Raw genomic sequence first — 20,823 nt, forward strand, 5'->3', positions numbered from 1 at the left:
AGGTACAGAGGAACTGCTCCACTTGCTCTGGGAAGCTGGCTACCGAGTTTCCCAGAAAAAGGCACAGTTATTGTCAGGGGTTTAGGAGCAGAGGCACGGGCAAGGGAGGAGACAGAGAGCGAAGGGGAGGAGGCAGAAGAAAAGATGAGTGATGACGACGACCCGAGATCTCCCAGTCTTTCCAGTGAATCAGAGGATTCACAGAAAGGAGCACCAGTGGCCAGGGCAAGGGGGGAGTCTAGGGGGGCACCCCAGGAAGATAGAGCCAGAGGGGACTCAGGGGGAAGCAGCTGGAAATCGGGACCAGCGTCACCGCCAGGAAGCAGGGAAGAGAAAGGGAGCCAGGGGGGAAGCGCTGGCAGCTCACCACAGGAGGGAGGGCATGAGTCAGGAGTGGCCACGCCTCCATCGGGGAGCGAAGAAACGGTTAAGAGGAAAGTGGAAGGTTGGGCGCGCGCGCCAAGTTCAAATGCAGAGGAAGGCGGCGCAGTAAGCAGCCCCGAAAGGGAACCAGGTCCTAAAGCCCGGCGCAAGGAGGCAGGAGGGTCCGGGTCAGCGTCAGAAGAATCCCGGAAGGAAGAAGCCCCGGGGGGTAGAGGGACCCAGAGGAGGACAGTCAGGCGGAAAAGGTGGAGCAAGGCTAGGATATTAAGTTGGTGCACACGGGGCGGAGACTCAGACGGAGCTTCGCCGATCTAGCTACTAGACGTAGAGTTTGCGCGCAGCAGCGTGAGAATGGAAACTGTAATTCAATAAAGACTTTTACTTAACGATCGCTGGCTAGCGTGATCCTCTGTGAGCTAGGATCTTCAAGCAGCTCTGACAGTAAGCTCCGTCTCATCATTGTGGGCATCTACAGCCTCGAGGAGGGGAGAGAAACAGGTGCCTACTAGCGAGCTCACGAACGGCAGACGACATGACGGCTGAGCAGCAGATAGAGGACCTCAGAAAAGCAGTGGCACAACTGAACGCCGAGGTTCTCGCATCCAGGAAGAGAGAGGAGGAGGCAGCTGCCGCCTGCAGGGATCTCCAGGTCAGGTTAGACGTGCTGACAAAGCAGACACCCCGGCAGGAGGGAATTGGGTTGGCGAGACGGACAGGCGGGCTAGTCTCTCACTTCGATGGGAACCTGCAACAGTATCCCAACTTTAGAGCCGACGTACTGTGCGCACTGCAACTGCTGCATAAAGACTTTAGAGATGAACAAGAGAGAGTGGGGTTCATCATGTCCCATCTGCATGGGGATGCGAAAGCATGGCTACGCAATTTATGGAGAGATAAGGATCCGGCGCTCCAGAATGCGGATGCCTTTATTAAAGCGATGGATGGGTGCTTTTTATCAAGTATTGACGTGGATCTTGCACGGAAGGAGGTGCATGGGCTGAGACAAGGGAGGGCCAGCGTCAGGCAGTATCATGCCCGCTTTTTCGCCTTGGTCAGTGCCCTGGAATGGGACAGAGATTCGGCTCCGGTAAGAGACCTCTTTTGGGAGGGGCTGCACAACTCGATTAAAGATGAGATCGCGAGGGGGGAGAGACCCCGAACCACCCAGGAGGTCGTTCAGAGGGCACTGGCAGTGGGGGTGAGGCTGGAAGGACGTCCGTGGAGCAGGGAAGAAGGGCGTGGAGGGCGCGAACCAGCCGGGGGCCCCTCCTTCCTTCCCAGAGAAGCAGCGCGGGCGCAATCCACGCCTCCGCCAGGAGGAGGAGCCGAACCTATGGAGGTTGGAGGTGCAAGGGCTCAGTCAGCAACCAGAGCCCTAGCACCGGCAGCAGTGAAAGCGAAGCCTCCTAGAGGGAACAGGAAGTGTTACGTCTGTGAGGAACCAGGGCATATGGCAAAAGAGTGTCCCCAGAGGCCCCACAAGCTCACTGCAGCCTCGGCAATGGTGACTGCAGCAACGCAGCAAGCAGGACCACAGCAGGGAAACGACGCAGTCTGGCTGGAGGAAGAGGCACTGGGGCCCAGCCAGACGTGTTAGTGACGCAGTCCCCAGAGATTTTACAGCCCGTGAACCCCCTCCCGCCCAAACCAGTAGTGAGGCTCACAGCATCTCTCCAGCTGCCCAATGGAATCACCATAGACGTGCCAATCACCATCGACTCCGGCAGCAATGCGGACTTTATAGGACAGGACTTTGTCGACAGGCACGCGGTGCAGTTGCTGCCGGCCACACTGCCCCTGCAGGTTGTCACGGTGGATGGCAGGGAGCTGCTCGGGGGGCAAGTGGTGAAGCAGACGCCACCAATGGTGATGCGACTTGGGAATCACAGAGAAATCATCAGCTTCAACGTCACTCAACTATCTGACACGCCCGTTGTATTGGGCATGAGTTGGCTGGACAAGCACAGCCCAACGATGGCTTGGTACCAGAGGCAGCTGACCTTCGGCTCTTCCTTTTGTGCTGAACACTGCATAGTGCCCAGGCAGGAAGGAGAGGAAGAGGAGTCACAGCTGCTGCTAGGCACGCTGCAAGCGATTCCCCACAAGTACGCTGAATTTTTGGAAGTTTTCTGCGAGAAGGAGGCAGACAGGCTACCCCCTCACAGACCATATGACTGCAAAATTGACCTGCTGCCGGGGGCGGCGCTGCCTAAAGGGAAACTGTATTCCATGTCAGAGGACGAACTGCAAGAACTCAAGGAGTTCATTGATCATAATTTGCAGCGCGGCTTCATCCGGGAGTCCAAGGCAGTGGGGGGCAGTCCCGTATTCTTTGTTAAGAAGCGGGACACGCCCCAAAAGAGACTCGTAGTGGATTACAGGATTTTGAACAGTGTGACTAGGCCGTCGGACTTCCCCATGCCCCGAATTGACGACCTCCTCGCGAAGGTACGGAAGGGCAGAGTGTTCACCAAGTTGGACCTGCGGGGGGCGTACAACCTCATTCGCATGCGGGAGGGTGATGAGTGGAAGACAGCCATGTTCACGCCCCTGGGGACCTACGAATATAGAGTTATGCCTTTTGGATTGCAAAATGGCTCCCACGTTTTTCAAGCATTTATGCATCACGTGTTGGCGGGACTGCTCTACAAGACGTGCGTCTGTTTCTTAGATGACATCCTGATCTTTTCGGAGTCGCAGCAGGAGCATGACAAGCACGTCAAGGAAGTGCTGAGCAGGCTAAAGCAACATAGGCTCTACGCCAAGCTGGAGAAGTGCCAATTTGACGTGACGGAGGTGGATTTTCTGGGCTACAAGCTGTCTGACAAGGGGCTCGCCATGGACAGCGCCAAGGTTCGAGCGGTGTTGGATTGGAAGAGCCCGCGCAACCGGAAGGAGGTCCAACGGTTTGTCGGCTTTGCGAACTTCTATCGCAAGTTTATCAAGGGCTTCGCGATGCAGACGGCGGCCATCACTGACACGCTTAGCTCCAAGAAAAAGAAGTTCATTTGGACAGAGCAGGCGGAGCAGTCCTTTCAGGCACTCAAGCGTCTCTTCGCGTCGGAAGAGCAGCTGCTTCATGTCAACCCCAGCAAGCCGATGAGGGTGGAGACAGACGCTTCGGACAGAGCCGTGGGGGCGGTCCTGCTGCAGAAAGACCCGCAGGGGGTGTGGCGACCGGGAGCGTTTTACTCCAGGAAGCTCAGCAAGTCCGAGCAGAACTACACCATATGGGACAGGGAGTTGCTGGCAATTCATGCAGCGTTCAAGGCGTGGAGGCACTTTCTGATCGGCGCCAAGCACACGGTGCAGGTTTGCACGGACCACAAGAATCTAGAGCACTGGCGCACGGCACAGTTCCTGAACCAGAGGCAGATACGTTGGGCTGAGTTCTTTGCGAACTTCGACTTCCGAATAGAGTATGTCCCGGGGGACACCAACATCATGGCAGACGCTCTCTCCCGTAAGCCACAGTATCTGGAGGACGCAACACCAGCGGCCGCCATGCACATCTTCGCACCGACAGTGTGGGCGTGCGCCGCGGCGACCGTGGACCTAGAGGCGGTACGGCGAGCGTTGCAGGGGGACTCCTTCGCACAAGCAAAGATGGCAGAGGTGCAAAGGGGCAAGGCAGCGGCCGACGGTTTCCAGCTAAGAGATGGATTGCTCATCCGTAAAGGGGCCATCTACGTGCCGGGAGACGAACTTCGAGCCAAGGTGCTGCAGCAGCTGCACGACGCGCCCACGGCCGGGCACTTTGGCAAGGAGAAGACGGTGGAATTGGTAGCCAGGGATTTCTGGTGGCCTGGAATGAGAGGGGAGGTCGCAGACTACGTGGCGAGGTGTGACACCTGCCAGAGGGCCAAACCAGTGTACAAACCGCCGGCCGGACTGTTGGAGCCGCTGCAAACTCCGGTAGAACCTTGGGAAAGGGTGGCCCTGGACTTTGTCACGGATCTGCCCAGCTCAAGGGGCAAGACGGCAGTGCTGGTGGTGGTGGACCTGTTTTCCAAGATGGCGCATTTCATTCCGTGTGCTAAGGTGGCCACGGCGGAGCAAACCGCCAAACTGTTCATAGACCACGTGTTCAAGGTTCACGGTCTGCCACGGTCTATTCTGTCCGACCGCGGGCGGCAGTTCATCTCGAACTTCTGGCAGAAGCTGATGGGCTTCCTGAACGTCAAGATCAACCTGGCGTCGGCGAGACACCCGCAGACCAACGGGCAAGCGGAGCGGGTCAATGCCATCATGCAGCAGTACCTGAGATGTTATGCAAATCAACAGCCTGCGACGTGGGTGGATTACCTGCCGCTTGCAGAGTTCGCCTACAACAACACAAAGCACGTATCCACGGGGGTCACGCCGTTCTTCGCCAACAACGGGAGGCACCCCAGAACCTTCCCGGGACTGGAAAGAATGGGGGAGGGGGAGCCGCAGACAGCAGATGCGTTCGCGTCGGAGCTGCAGGAAGTCCACGATCAGCTGAGGCGCCACCTGGAGCTGGCCAAGCACGCATACAAGGTACAAGCCGACAAGCACAGAAGGGTTGGAGAAGAGCTCCACGTGGGAGACTGGGTTTGGTTAGCGGCCCACGCAGTGCCGGCCAGGTCGTTGGCCAAGAAGAAACTAGGGCATAAACAACTGGGGCCCTACCAAGTCGAAGAGCAGGTCAACCCGGTAGCTTTCAGACTGGCACTTCCGGAGGGTTCCAGAATGCATCCGGTATTCCACAGATCGGTGCTCACTCCCTACAAGGCACCGCACAGGTTCCAGGAACCCGGAACGGCGCCGAGTCCGGCCAGAGACAGAACAGGACACGCGGGAGCGGCACAGAAGGAACGCATCAACGAAGTCACGGAGATTTTGGACTCCAGATGGGGGGAAGAGGGGGTAGAATACTTTCTCGCCAAGGAGGGCACCCCGGCCAGTGCGAACAGCTGGGTGCCGGGATACGCCTTAGACGAACCTCTGCTCAAAGACGAGTTTCATGCCCTCTTCCCACATAGACCTATGCCAGCAGACTTTTTCGACGACTGGCTTTTCACACCCACGCTTTCGGCCAGCACTTTCCGGGGGTTCGACTCGGACGAGGAACCAACGCGAGACGTCCGTTCCCCGGAGGGGTCACCCTCGGGATCTGTCTCAGAACCCTCGTATTGGTGGGACGATAGGCCAGAGGAGCAGTTCCGCAGAAAGTGGCTGGACTGCTCAGGACGAGCAACGCCGCCAGGAGGAAGTGAGGGAGAGACGGACATGGACATTTTCGGGGACGACCCTGGTTTCGAGCACGGCGGCACAGAGATGGAAGCGGAGGTGACCGTCGTCGACGAGAGCAGGGAGGAAGTCCCGGAAGAGTTCAGATGGAGGCCCGCCACGGGAAGCGACCGATATCCGACGTTCGTCCCTTTGCAACAGCAGCCCCCAGCTCCAGCACCGGAAGGAGGGGAGGGGGGAATGGGGGGCTTCGAGGGGGGGATGGATGTCAGGGGTTTAGGAGCAGAGGCACGGGCAAGGGAGGAGACAGAGAGCGAAGGGGAGGAGGCAGAAGAAAAGATGAGTGATGACGACGACCCGAGATCTCCCAGTCTTTCCAGTGAATCAGAGGATTCACAGAAAGGAGCACCAGTGGCCAGGGCAAGGGGGGAGTCTAGGGGGGCACCCCAGGAAGATAGAGCCAGAGGGGACTCAGGGGGAAGCAGCTGGAAATCGGGACCAGCGTCACCGCCAGGAAGCAGGGAAGAGAAAGGGAGCCAGGGGGGAAGCGCTGGCAGCTCACCACAGGAGGGAGGGCATGAGTCAGGAGTGGCCACGCCTCCATCGGGGAGCGAAGAAACGGTTAAGAGGAAAGTGGAAGGTTGGGCGCGCGCGCCAAGTTCAAATGCAGAGGAAGGCGGCGCAGTAAGCAGCCCCGAAAGGGAACCAGGTCCTAAAGCCCGGCGCAAGGAGGCAGGAGGGTCCGGGTCAGCGTCAGAAGAATCCCGGAAGGAAGAAGCCCCGGGGGGTAGAGGGACCCAGAGGAGGACAGTCAGGCGGAAAAGGTGGAGCAAGGCTAGGATATTAAGTTGGTGCACACGGGGCGGAGACTCAGACGGAGCTTCGCCGATCTAGCTACTAGACGTAGAGTTTGCGCGCAGCAGCGTGAGAATGGAAACTGTAATTCAATAAAGACTTTTACTTAACGATCGCTGGCTAGCGTGATCCTCTGTGAGCTAGGATCTTCAAGCAGCTCTGACAGTTATGTTTAGAAAAGGTCAAATATTTGGGCTTTGACATCTCACACCAACAACGAGCATTGAGGCCAGAGAGGAAAGAAGCTATTTGCCTTATCAAGGAACCTACCACAAGGAAACAACTCAGAGGATTCCTGGGAACAGCAGGGTTTTGTAGACTATGGATACCTGATTTCAGCAGTCTGGCCAAACCCTTACATGAAAGCACTCGAGGTGCAGAAAAGGACCCATTCGTATGGGGACCTGAGCAGCAACAAGCCTTTTTAGTTATCAAACAACGACTTATGGAGGCCCCAGCCCTTGGACTGCCTAATTCGGAAAAACCCTTTCAGCTGTATGTACATGAACAGAATGGGATTGCAGCGGCAGTCCTGACCCAGAGATTAGGAAGTTGGAACCGTCCAGTAGCTTATTTGTCAAAACAATTGGACTCAGTAGCAAAAGGATGGCCTCCATGCCTAAGGGCAGTAGCGGCCACTGCCAGCCTTGTCAAAGAAGCTGATAAATTTACCTTCGGCCAGACGATGTATGTGAATGTACCTCATGCTGTTCTGACACTCATGGAATATAAGGGTAGTTATTGGCTAACGAACCCAAGGATGGCTAGGTACCAAGGCCTATTGTGTGAAAATCCCAGGATTCATCTACGAGTAGTGAATATGCTCAATCCAGCGACTTTGCTGCCCCTACCAGAGGTAGATGATGAAGAATCACATGATTGTCTCCAAATAATGGATGAAGTTTATTCCAGTAGACCTGATCTGAAAGATGAACCATTGAAAAATCCAGATGTTGTATATTATACTGATGGTAGCAGTTACCTGCATGAAGGTGCCAGACGAGCAGGATATGCTGTGGTCACCAATGAGGAAGTTGTGGAAGCTGAAGCTTTGCCTGCTGGCACCTCGGCACAAAAAGCTGAACTTATAGGTTTAACTAGAGCTCTGCAATTGGCAGCCGGATGTAAGGCAAACATCTATACTGATTCTAAATATGCCTTCTTAACCCTGCATGCACATGGTGCTCTATGGAAAGAAAGAGGTCTAATAGGAGCCCACGGGAAAGCCTTGAAATATGGACCTGAAGTAGAAATCCTGTTAGAAGCAGTATGGGCTCCAGAACAGATTGCTGTAATGCACTGCAAAGGTCATGGACGAGGAAGGGATCCAATAACCAGAGGAAATCATGCTGCTGACAAAGCAGCTCGAGAGGCAGCCCAAAAGCCTGTGGGAGGATTTATAGCAGCCCTCATACCAGAGGTAGTTCCAGAAGAAGTTAAACCTCACTATACCCCAGAAGAGAGGAAGTGGGCTGAACAGGAAGGAGCAGTTGTGAAGGACGGTTGGATGATCCTGCCAGACAATAGGATTTATGTACCTCATCATCTAGCAGGCACAATTGTAAGAAATTATCATGAATCTACTCACCTTGGCGGTACTGCAACCAGAGAGAGTCTCAGTCGGAAGTTGTATATTATTAACCTATCACAATTAGCAACTTGCATTTCACAGAAATGTGTTCTTTGTGCTAAAAACAATCCCAGGCAGGGACCGGTACAACCTCCTGGAATCCAACATGTGGGATATGTCCCCATGGAAAGCCTAATTGTGGACTTCACAGAGCTGGTCCCTTCTAAGGGATTCAAGTATCTCCTTGTGTTTGTAGATACTCTTACCGGATGGGTTGAAGCTTTTCCCACCCGAACTGAAAAGGCACGAGAGGTAACTAAGAGACTCCTCACTGAATTGATCCCGAGGTTTGGATTACCTAGATGCATTGGAAGTGACAATGGGCCAGCGTTCATTGATCAAGTAGTACAAGAAGTATGTCGAGTCCTACAAGTGAAATGGAGACTGCATGCAGCCTATAGGCCTCAGAGTTCAGGGAAAACTGAAAGAATGAATCGGACTCTGAAAACCCAATTGGCAAAATTAACCCAGGAAACGGGATTGGGATGGGTAGATGTGTTACCCATAACACTGTTTCGTGTTCGGTGTGCACCCACAAAAAGACTTAAGTTGTCACCTTTTGAGCTCCTGTATGGGAGACCACCCTCCTTTGTTCAGGATATTTCAGCTGATCTTAAACAAATAGGAGACCATGTGACACAGGGACAAGTGCAATCTCTCTCCCGTGTTTTTGTTTCTCTTAACAGGTGGGCCCTCGAGCGCACGCCGTGCAGCATTGCCGAGCCGATTCATCAGTTCCAGGCTGGCGATAGCGTATGGGTGAAAGAGTGGAAACGTGATCCACTTGCACCTAAGTGGCGTGGACCTTACACCGTCTTGCTCTCTACTCCAACAGCGGTGAAGGTAGCTGAGGTGACCCCCTGGATTCATCACTCCCGTTTGAAGAAGTCCGAAGGCAGTTGGACGTGCAAAGGTGACCCCTCTAATCCTCTTAAACTGACTCTCTCCAAAAACCCCTGTATCTAGCCCTACCGGGAACGGGCTAGGTCACGGGCAACATTTGACGACCGGCCTGCTGCAGCCACAACCTGGAAGCTGGCTGACCTGCGCACGCCTGAAGCTTGAGGAGCATCTGAACCAGCGATTGTGAAAGGACAGATTCTCTTATACAATTAATTGACTGCCCCACAATTAATTGACTGCCCACCTCCTTGTGGAACAATTATCAGATATTGCTCATTGGGGATCCTCGGGATATATGTTTTGGTCTTGGTGGTTCCCCATTCCTGTCACTGGGGGAATTATATTGGGACTAATATTTATTTGCTATCACAATAAGGTAATCTTTTGTGGAAGGAATGCATATGCTAGACATCAACATGATTCTATTAATCCTGATCCCTTGGGAAGGGGAAGGGTCCTTGAATCTGGCCAAATTGACTAAATATGGATTCCACCATGACCACAATATGTGGGTAGGTTTAGCTGAAATGGTAGCCAATGTTGCAAATAGGACCAATTGCCTTGTTTGCTCTCTCGGGCCAGATGATTCAGAGGGAGGTATGCCCTTATTACCGATACCATTAGATGCCATTGGTATGGTAAGCGAAATACCACACCAAACAGAAGTACAGAATTTCCCCGGATGGAACTCAACTAAACCATTACGAGTTATACCTGTACAAGGGGAATTCTGTGTACATAGATCATCAGATGCAGCTGATTCTACCATGATAGGCTCTTCTCATTGTCACTATACTTGGGATAATATTAAGAATACCTGGGCACACGATACTACCTATCGAACTCGGGATGCCTTGCCCTGTGCACCTCCTTTTATTCATGCATGGAAAGTGGTATGGAACATAACTGTGACAGAAAAAGGCAATCTAACATACTGCACTGTGAACTCTCTACCTCTTTTGCTATTTCGCCTTCTGTACTCCACGTACCAAAGACCTCAGACACGATGGTTGTGGTGGATATGTGGAGAATGGGCATACAAGAAACTCCCCTCCAAATGGAGTGGGACTTGTTTCCTGGGATGGGTATTACCACCAATGTGGATTATGCCCACTAATTTGGCCAAGCGTACACGAAGAAACGCTGATATTTCTCATATAGCAGGAGGAAGTACCCAAAGTTGGAGCGGTACTGATGATTGGCCACCAGAGCGCATTATAGCCTATTATGATCCTGCCTCCTGGAATCCTGGTGAGCTCATACAAGGGGCACGGGATCCTATTTATAATCTAAACAGAATAATTCGATTGCAAGCAGTAGTGGAACTTGTAACCAATGCAACGGCCAAGAGTTTGAGACTTATTGCACAACAGTTGGATGAAAGTAGAGCCGCCATTTTGCAGCTGAAAATGGGAATGGATTATGTACTTGCCAAGCAGGGAGGCCTATGTGGAGTCTTGAACTTGACAGGGAATGCCTGTTGCTTTAACATTTCAGATAATGGTGAGGCAATCCGTGTGTTGGCCACAAAGATGGAGAATATAGCACATGTCCCAGTACAAACATGGGAAGGATGGGATATGGGATGGCTCACCAATTGGTTACCTAATGTCACAGGACTCAAAGGGATACTATTGTCTTGCTTGTTTTTCTTGACAGTAGTGGTAATGGTTTTATGTATGATGCCATGTATCATTTCATGTTTTAGAAGTACAATTAGCAAGATGGTTTCAAATGAAACTCTACCTCATATCATGGCCCTATACAGAGCTTTACCTCAGGAATATGATGAAGGTCAAGCTATCAAGGACACTTGGGATGAAGGTCCTTGAGCTTGAAAGGGGGGAATGAGGCATCAGGCATAAGCCTGCATTTTATTAATGTTTGATCAGGACTTGTATATTAAAGAGGGCTTAGATTTTCAAATGTTTCATGCCAGGCAAGAAGGCTAGCTGCTTAAGAAAACAGTGCTTTCTTCCTCTTAGACAAGGGGCCTCTTTTGATTGATAGCAGAAAGCAATTCTCAAAGTCGTAAAAGCTGAAATTACAGACTGAGTAAGAACACTGACCCTACATGTTATAGAAGATAACAAAGGCAGAGATAAATATAATTAGGAATGGGCAAATAGTAAAATGATACCATGGGCCTCTTTTAAACCTTGAGCTGTATTTTCTAAAGCCAGAGGCGAATGGGGAAAAGCATCTAGCTGGGAAGTCTTTTTAAAGCTGTTTCTTCCTTAAACAGATAATGGGAAAAGCAGCTTGCTGAAGGGGGGGGAGATGTAAACTGAAGAGCCTTCTTCTGAAACTGTTTTAAACTGAGTTCTTTTTTTTCTTTCTCTCTCTACTTTAAAAAGGCCTTATTCCTTTTAAAAGGTTACCTATGATAATGTATGAAATATATTAGCTTAAATATATTGGCTTAAATGTAACTATGCAAAGGATTTAGAAAGTAACAAATTTAGATGTTAGATTCTTATTTCATAGAATCATAGAGTCCTAGAGTTGGAATAGACTACAGGGGCCATTGAGCTCAGCCTCTTGCCAGACAAGAAGACGCCATCAAATGCTGTCCAGATATATTAGCTGTCAGAGAAACCTTCAAATGAAGGATATCTTTCAATGTTGATGTGAAACTCAAGATCCTTGACATATGTTTAAGATAAAAATTTAAGATTAACCATTTGTTTTAGAAGGCAATAGGGCAAGGAGGGCAAGAGGTGAGCTGGTAATTAAGATTCCTTGTTGAGACACATGTAAGATATATTACTACTTATTTGTCATTTATAGATGTAACAATATATAGCTCTTTGTGTTCCTTATAAGGACAGGAGGATGTGGGTGTATCTTTTAGGATTGGATATAGCAATCAGCCAATAGGAAATCCAACCAGGCTGATTGGACAGAGGCAGCCAAAGGAGGAGCAAAGGGGGCTGGATTAAGGGAATATAAGGGCTGGCCATAATGGCAGGAGCCAGGCCAGAGCTTGGTAACCATATACCACTGTGCCTCTCATTTATTTGTCTGACAAATAAATAATTATTTTAATTTCTCTATTGCTGCGTTGAATATTTCATTCCAGCTAAGCGTTAACCACAAGCAGGGTGCTACACTGTGGCCTGAACTTTGCTCAAAAGGAGCAGCCAGAATTGTGTCCCACCCCTTTCCTGAGGAAGCTTTATGTTTGCTAGATGATGCTTTGCTTTCACTTTCACGCCAGGAGAACGTGAGAAGAAAAGCTGACGAACTAGCTGCAAGATGGTGAGTGGGGTGCAGGGAAAGGGCATGTCAGAGGGGGAACCACCCTTTCTTCATGGGGGAGTGGGGTGGTGCTCCTGACTCAGCCTTAACATGTGCTGTTGATCCCCAGCACTGAGCTGTTGCTTTATCATCATCAGGAAAAGTGACAGCATCTTTCTTGGCACGTGATGCCATTCACTCCTAAGGAAAGGATCGGCTCTTAACCGCCTTGTTTTAGCTGGCACCCCCCCCCCATTTAATGCCCCTTTCCTTAGCAGAGCACTGCCCCTCTTTTGCCTTGTGGGAAAATCATGTTGTTGACTTCTCAAAATGCAGCCGATATAAACAGTTTCCATTAAAATGTGAGTTCTTTTCATGACGGTTGGGATGGTTTTGAGGCTGAGTTTGAGGCTATTGGATCGAGAATGTTATTTTTGCGCTTTTCTCCCCACTCCACAGAGTTTACCCATTGCTGCTGCTTGGACCAATATTGAAGGCCTCAGTGAGGGAAAGAGGTTTTTAATCCAAGGCTTTGTCCGACCATACACGAAAAGGTTTGTAAAGCTTGCTGGTCACGTTCGATTCCCTTTGTTTTTTTGGGAGCTGTTCTGCCCCATCCATCTCTTTCTCTCAGACCTGGCCCTTCTTCCTCTGTGACCAAAATCATGGATGTGGGGTGATGTATGCAGTCTGTCAGGGTAGTGAAGCTGCCGTGTTTTGCTGTTGAATCTTCTTGAGTTCATTTAGGAATAATTTACAAAAATAGTACTCCATAAAGAAATGCTGATTTAAAATAAAATAAAATTTTTTTTGGAAAAGCTTTGTTGCTGATTTGAATGTGTTACTGTGGGGCTTCTTTTGCCGCATGATTTCGTTGCCATTCATTGTTGCAATAGACCACCACAGTAAAGACACAACAAACAAATAAAAGTATCATAGAACTGTAGAGTTGGAAGGGACCACGAGAGTCATCTAGTCTACCCCCTGCAATGCAGGAATATTTGTTCAGTGTGAGGCTCCAATCCACAACCCTGATATTAAGAGTCTCATGGTCTACCGGCTGAGCTAAATAATCATTTTGAGGTATTCAGCACACCCACACACCCACACACCTGAAAACTAATAACACCTCCTTGCACTGTCAGTTTGCAGATAGTACAGTGGTACCTCGGGTTAAGTACTTAATTCGTTCCGGAGGTCCGTTCTTAACCTGAAATTGTTCTTAACTTGAAGCACCACTTCAGCTAATGGAGCCTCCTGCTGCCACCGTGCCGCCGGAGCACAATTTCTGTTCTCATCCTGAAGCAAAGTTCTTAACCTGAAGCACTATTTCTGGGTTAGTGGAGTCTGTAACCTGAAGCGTATGTAACCCGAGGTACCACTGTATTGATCTGATGTGTAGAGATCTTTCCTATTTTAATTAATTCAAGAGGATTCTGAAAGCTTCTCTGTGTGAAAGAAACAAGCAAGAAGGTTCATGATGTTTGAGTATTATCTCCAGAGAAGCTAGTACAGTTGGTTTAAACTGGTTCGCTTATCTGTTTCTGTGAAGGTCATGCTGACTATAAAAGTAGGGCCAGAAGGAGCCAGGACTTCCCTTTCCCCTTTCACTTTCTATCTCTTTTCCTTTTGGTGTGGTGTTCTGTATACCGTATAGTGTTAAGGTTTAGACTTATTATAAGTTATCATACGTTTAAGTTAAGTCTGCTGCAACTGGATTTCTTAGGGACAGTGCCAATCCTGAATGTATTGGATTTGTGACCATAATTCTCATTTGCTTTCAGTAGCTGTAAAGTTCTGCTGGATGAACTATTAATAGCCTCTGGTCTATTTTTAGGGAATCCTGTAACGTGTTTAAATTTTTACTCTGCTAACTATCTTATGTACTAAGCCTGGAGTATATTTCACTGTACATTGGGGTTCTGTTCTGGATCAATATTAAATAGAATTCTATGACATGCATATCACACACTGTAACTCTTCAATAAGCTATAAAGTGTTAAATATTACAACAGAATAGAACAGAATAGAAGCACACACACACCAAGTTTCTTGGAACCTGGCTTGCATTTTCTCAGTGGCCAGAGCAAATTTTGAGACTTGGATGTTAATGAATATGTCTTCCCCCTGTATATATATATACACACACACACACACATATACATACTGTTTTTGCGTTGTTATAGCTGAGAGCCAGTGAGCATCTTATCACAGAGGTGTATTGGTCTGCAGGGGCACATGCACCGGAAGTCCTGATTCAAGCTGTTCCCTCAGCTCTCTGTTTTGTCAAGCAAGGAACTGGGAATCGGGGATAAGGATCTGGGAACAAACTTCAGCCTGTTATTCTTTGGAGGGTTAATTCAGAGCACTGTCAAGTACATGCCTTGATAGAATTATATTCATGCTTAAAAGACTCGGTGAGGATAATCAATGGGCATGCTATAGGTGCACAGAAACTTTACTGTGGTGTTCCCACTTCCTTTTGCTGAGTCCCAGTTGTGCTCCTCAAGTCAGCCTCCATGACTCCTGCCCTTTCCAAACCTTGCCTTTCTCTCTTGCTCCATTCTCCCCTCCATTTGGCCTTTTCTTTTTTGGTTTGCATGTTTGTTTATTTTTGTTTAAATAATACAGAAAAAAACAAAACAACAACAACAAAAAATTGAAAACAATCCAAAAGCATTGAAAACAAATATTACATACTTATCATATAATACGCCCCCCACCCGCAGCTTTCTTCCACCACAATTCGACTTCTTTGAATCTCTATTTCCACCTTTATCTTTGCATTCTCCAAATGTATCATTCTTTGTATTTCATGTATCTCTTCTCTTTTCCAATTCATAGATATACTTTACATTTTTATTCTTGGCAGATTAGCATATCTTTCTCAGAACTAGATTTTAACATATAATCTTCCAAACATTTCCATTCCTTTTTTAATTTTTGATTTGACTGATATCTTACGATTGAGGTTAGCTTTGCCAGTTCTAAATATTCATTTAATTTGCAAATCCACTCCTTTTTTGAGGGCAAGATTTGAGATTTCTATTTAGAAGCAATCACTACCCTGGTTGCCGTAGTTGCATATAGAAAAATTCTTTTTTTCCACTTGCGGTATAGCTTTCCCTATCACGCCTAGGAGATATGCCTCTGGCTTTCTAACAATTGGGATTTTCAACATTTTCTTAAATTCCTCATGTATTACTTCCCAAAATTTCTCAATCTCCTCACAACCCCACCACATGTGTATTGTTGTTCCTGCTTCTTTGTCCACTTGGCTTTTCCAGTTCCTTTCCCTCTGCAATCGGTTGCTCTCTCCTTCCTCACAGTGCTTCTGCCCTTCTTACATTTCAGATTTGCAGTGAATTTTCTGTGCGCCAATGGCGACATCGCCTTCCACTTCAATCCGCGATTCGATACGCTAAACCCGATGGTTGTGTGCAACACTCAAATGAAAAGTAAAAAACGGCTCTGGGAGTCCTGGAAGAGCGACGAATTCTTCTGGGGGGAAGAGGAAATTGCCCCCAGCACACCTTTCAAGCAGAACAGTTCTTTTGAGATGACCATCAATGTTGAGAGTGGCTGCTATCAGGTGCGGTGGGACTGGGATGGTGAGCCAGGTTACTCCATTTGATAGCAAGCAACCTGGAGTGGCCTGGGTGGCGCTGTGGTGTAAACCACAGAGCCTAGGGCTTGCCGATCAGAAGGTTAGCTGTTCAAATCCCCGCAACGGGGTGAGCTCCCGTTGCTTGGTCCCAGCTCCTGCCAACCTAGCAGTTCGAAAGCACACCAGTGCAAGTAGATAAGTAGGTACCGCTCCGGCGGGAAGGTAAATGGTGTTTCCATGCGCTGCTCTGGTTTCGCCAGAAGCGGAATGACCCGGAAGCTGTACGCCGGCTCCCTCGGCCAGTAAAGCGAGATCAGCGCCGCAACCCCAGAGTCGGCCACGACTGGACCTAATGGTCAGGGGTCCCCTTTACCTTTTTAACCTGGAGTGTCAGCTGGAAAAGGAAAGGCTGAGGAGGAGAGGAAGACTCTCCTATATTCCTGGAACCAGGAAAGGTTTTAGGATTTAACCAATCCCCAGATGCAGCAGTTGCTGAGACTAGCCGAGTCGCTAAGCAAACAAAGCAGGGATATGCGCCATTAGCAGAGACTCTGTACCCTATTGCTGTTTGCTCTGATTCAGCGGTAAAGAGTGGTTTTCGCCAGGGAAAAGCAGCAGGAGGAGAAGAAATGTGGGATAAGCTCTCAGTGTGAATGTGCAGGCCAGCAGTGAAGTGAGAGTGTGTCCCTGTGGGTAAATTACTGTCTTATTCAGCACTGTGGGAGTGAAGCTACTGGCTTAAAAGGAAATAATAGGCATAGCTGTCAACTTTTCCCTGTTCTTGCGAGGAATCCTATTCGGAATAAGGGAATTTCCCTTTAAAAAATGGGAAACATTGACAGCTATGATAATGGGGCTAGTGAGCTTGCCTCACCACAACTCGGCTTCCCTACCTAGCCAAAATCTTGTTTCTGACTCACCCACACACTTTTCTCAGGCTTGGGCTAAAACAAATGACACCAGTTATTCTTAATTAAATTTATCAGTTGCTTTATCTGGCTCAGGGCAACCCAAAGCATCTTGCAACCAGTCTAACTTCTGAGCTATAAGCAGCGAAATATTCAGAATTGTATTCTTGACTGCAAATACGGGATTCAAATCTGTGCGAGATATTATGCAAACAAAGGCAGGGGCTGAGGGGGTAGAATGTTGGGGAAGTGGCAGTTGGAAAGTGACAGTTGTGTTGCATTTTTCTTTTTTAAAATCAAATGTAAAGCTGTAGAGAAAAAAAAGAAAATGCTCCATCTAGTGGTGGAAGCAAAGAGTATAGAGAAAACAAAAAACCTGGGTAGAAATAAGGCTAAAACAGGGCAAGGATCTGCTCCTTTGTTTTAGGGTGGAAGATTTAGACATAGAACAACAGAGCTTTCCAAACTGTGAGTCACAGCACATCAGTGCGTCGGCCGCAGTGTGTAGGTGTATCGTGCGAATGCTCCCTGCACTCCTCCCGGGGCTGGAAAGGGGTTAGTTTAACCTCCGGTTTGTTAGTAAAGCTGAATTACTGTGTCACGGAATGGTTCATGTCTAAAAAGTGTGTCGCCAACATGAAAAGTTTGGAAAGCTCTGAGGTAGAAGCTTAGCTCCCCCCCCCCCCCGAGGCTGTAAACCTCTGTAGCATGGGTAGGCAAACTAAGACCCAGGGGCCGGATCCGGCCCAATCACCTCAATCTGGCCCGCGGACGGTCAGGGAATCAGTGTGTTTTTATATGAGTAGAATGTGCCCTTTTATTTAAAATGCATCTCTGGGTTATTTGTGGGGCCTGCCTGGTGTTTTTACATGAGTAGAATGTGTGCTTTTATTTAAAATGCATCTCTGGGTTATTTGTGGGGCATAGGAATTTGTTCATCCCCCCCCAAAAAAATATAGTCTGGCCCCCCACAAGGTCTGAGGAACAGTGGACCGGCCCCCCTGATGAAAAAGTTTGCTGACCCCTACGTGTAGTGTAAGCTGCGCTGATTATCTAAGAAAGGAAGGGCAAAAACATGTTAAATTAAGTAGAAAACATTTACATTACTCTGGAATAAGCTTCGGTGAAATAGCTGACAGTCAGATATATCCCACGAGAACTTACATTGTATTACGCCTGGTAGTCATTTAAACACCTGAAGCCTTCTTCTTGTCCCTGCCAACTGGTAATTGAATGCTTGTTTCATTTTTCCTGTAGGTGTATGTCAATGGAAATCGCTTTTTGGAGTACAAGCACCGTCTTCCCCTCAAAGAAATCCAGACCTTGGAGGTCAAAGGTGACGTCTCAGTGAACCGCTTTGAATTTTCTGAGATTAAAGTGAGTTGGTTTTTCTCCTCTTTCGTCCTTAGCTTAAACTTGCCAGTGTGGTTTATGGGGCATCTAACCTGGGAAACGGCCATTTGTCAAAGAAATGAGGCTCCCCAAAAATAATTTGAGGTGGCCCTCACCTTTTTACCTGCAAAATTCTGGACAGGATATTAATGATTTCTGGGTGAATGCCTGATTTCTGCTTTTAAGTGATTCAGCACAGATGGATGAGACTGCATAGCAGTTTCAGGTCTCTGAGGATGAAAAGTTGAAACAAGAAAACAGTTATGATGCAAGTGGCTGGATTTCTAAAGCTTAGTCCCCACTATCTGAAGCCATGCACTTTTCAACATCTGCTCTCATCCCCTGGTATCTATATTTTTGTGTTCCAGGCTCCACCCCCTTACAGCCCGACTGATTCCAGTGACACCACATATAACAAAGTAAGTCAGTCTCCTGTGTTTATTTGTACTTCTCTCCCAATAATGGATGGAACTGGTAAAGATTTTTCAGTAAGCTCAATTCTGCACATGAGTTTATAATTTTTTTAAAAAAGTCCTCATGAAGATTCATTAGCAGTTTAATTGAATTTATTGTGATATGCATATGTGTGTACAATTTTGCCTGATGGGGTTTTTCCCCGCAAAGCAACTTCCCCTAATAGAATGCACATTCTTGTGTTGTTGTTTTTAAAAATATACTATATGCATCTTTGTACACATTATTTGGCTTGGAAACTGCACTGCAATATTTGGAAAAGTGGCTTTCAAAGAATGCCTGTGTTTTGGTTTGCGTACCCTTTAGGAAACCGTGAATTAGGGAGGTTCACTTTGTGAGTGCAAACTGAATCAGATTTCTCCCCCATGTATCCTAACTGAGATTGCAGCTCTGCCTTCCATCTCAACACAGCCTGCAGGGCTTTACCATGATGTCCAAAGGCATATTTCCCCCTAAAAGGTCACTGCCTCTGCTGGATAACAAAAATTTGGGATTTCTTTGGGTTTGTTCAGAGCAATTATCCTTAAAAAAACAAACAAAAAACTTTGCTTTTACTCAACTTTTAATGCCATATGTATTGAGAACTGTAAGGGACGCGGGTAGCGCTGTGGGTTAAACCACAGAGCCTAGTGTTATGTACTGAAGTTCTCACCTTGGGCCAGCAGGGGGATACTGTAGATAGTTTTCACTCAGGTCCACATATGCAAATAAGGGATTGAAAGTGACTTTCAGTAATTGGATAGTTACAGAAAATGGTTACTGTTGCGTTCTAGTGGAGCTCTATATAAGCAGGCTGGCTGAACCCTTCAGTTCAGTTCTGTTCTGGCTTGTGAATAAACAAGAGCTGTTTGAAGAATCGCTGTGTCGTCTGATATGTTCACCCACAACTTAACACCTAGGACTTGCCAATCAGAAGGTCGGTGCTACTTTCAAGGGACACGGGTGGTGCTGTGGATTAAACCACAGAGCCTAGGACTTGCCGATCAGAAGGTCGGTGGTTCAAATCCCTGCGACCGGGTGAGCTCCCGTTGCTCGGTCCCTGCTCCTGCTAACCTAGCAGTTCAAAAGCATGTCAAAGTGCAAGTAGATAAATAGGTACCGCTCCGGCAGGAAGGTAAACGGCATTTCCGTGCGCTGCTCTGGTTCACCAGAAGCAGCTTAGTCATGCTGGCCACATGACCCGGAAGCTGTACGGAAGCTCCCTTGGCCAATAAAGTGAGATGAGCGCCGCAACCCCAGAGTTGGCCACGACTGGACCTAATGGTCAGGGGTCCCTTTACCCTTTACCTTTATTGAGCACTGCAACAGCAATAAGCAGTCACCCCAGCCTCCTCATGGTTGGGCAAGCTTTGACCCCATTTCCTTTATGGCAGTCTTCCATAAGCCCACCTAGGTTGGTGATAACTTGGCATTGACTTCATTCTGTGCTTTCCTTTTGTCTCTGCCACTCAGCAGGAAGAGAAGCGTGCCCCAGAAGCAAAGTCAACCAAATAGTGAAGACCCAAGATGAGCCTGCGTGATTCTTTGGAAAACGGAAGCCCTGGCTGGTTGGGTAAAGGGATGGGTGCTCTTTTCCTGACCTCACTGAGGATAGAGTTCAGCTGTTATGTGTGGGATGAAGCAAAATTAAGTAGTGTCATAAAAACCAGTAGTTAGCAAAATATTTGCATGTTTTCTATATACTGTACTTTGTTATTGTTGGCTGTTGTGAGGGCAATGGGAGATTGCAAAACAACAAGGCTTGGGGAATAAACATTGTAAACTCAAGTAAACTCAAGGCCCTTCAACAGTCACCACCAATGCTTTGTTACCAGCAGATCCTGCTAGCCGTCCTCAATACATTTCCTGGAAATCATTTGTCAGGCCAATGTTTGCAGACAAACCCACAATTTCCATTGATGTCTTTGGGAATCGGTTATCTCTGTCCGCTCCTGCCATGGTTTGTTCCTAAAATGGCTGCAGCCAACCAGCTAAAGGGAAGCAAAGCAAAAAACAGATTTGTCCAATCTCTCTCCCCACTCCCTTTCCCCACGGTTTCTGTCCGAAAATGGCTGCCACTGACCAGCCAAGCACAACAAGTGAGGAAGTGGGCAAACTCTGGCTCTTTGGATATCTGAATCTGTGGAGTGTATAGCGAGGTTTGGGCACGATTATTTATGTTTGGATAAGTGAACTGGCAGATAGTGAGCAGGTGGACAGCAGGACCTGCATGTACT

The 20,823-nt window shown here is 48.3% G+C and overlaps 1 protein-coding gene and 1 long non-coding RNA gene across 6 annotated transcripts; one reads left to right on the forward strand and one right to left on the reverse strand.

The window, feature by feature from the left end:
• The first annotated feature begins 12,132 nt into the window (after positions 1 to 12,132).
• On the forward strand, positions 12,133 to 20,613 carry LOC308590577 (galectin-7-like). Of its 5 annotated transcripts, none has more exons than XM_081200748.1 (6): positions 12,133 to 12,247; positions 12,686 to 12,780; positions 15,581 to 15,818; positions 17,999 to 18,118; positions 18,502 to 18,552; positions 20,060 to 20,613. In XM_081200748.1, exons 1-6 carry the CDS (start codon positions 12,245 to 12,247, stop codon positions 20,099 to 20,101), a joined length of 549 nt encoding a protein of 182 aa, XP_081056874.1. In that variant the 5' UTR covers positions 12,133 to 12,244; the 3' UTR covers positions 20,102 to 20,613. The 5 variants fall into 5 exon arrangements, with proteins under 5 accessions (XP_081056874.1, XP_081056875.1, XP_081056876.1 ...); XM_081200749.1 differs by having other exon boundaries at positions 20,063 to 20,613; XM_081200750.1 differs by lacking the exon at positions 18,502 to 18,552.
• On the reverse strand, positions 15,669 to 16,385 carry LOC308590687. The gene is made up of 2 exons (XR_014009876.1): positions 16,216 to 16,385; positions 15,669 to 15,871 (listed from the first exon to the last, which is right to left on the reverse strand). It is a non-coding gene; the product is annotated as an uncharacterized lncRNA (long non-coding RNA).
• Positions 20,614 to 20,823: the final 210 nt, after the last annotated feature.

This window comes from Podarcis bocagei (assembly GCF_964188305.1).
Source record: "Podarcis bocagei genome assembly, chromosome: 7".
In the NCBI taxonomy this organism is placed as follows: domain Eukaryota; kingdom Metazoa; phylum Chordata; class Lepidosauria; order Squamata; family Lacertidae; genus Podarcis; species Podarcis bocagei.

Coding starts and splice junctions, on each gene's coding strand:
- LOC308590577 (XM_081200748.1), top strand. Junction 15,819..17,998: donor TTGAGAGTGGCTGCTATCAG/GTGCGGTGGGAC, acceptor TTTTTCCTGTAG/GTGTATGTCAATGGAAATCG. Junction 18,553..20,059: donor GTGACACCACATATAACAAA/GTAAGTCAGTCT, acceptor TCTGCCACTCAG/CAGGAAGAGAAGCGTGCCCC.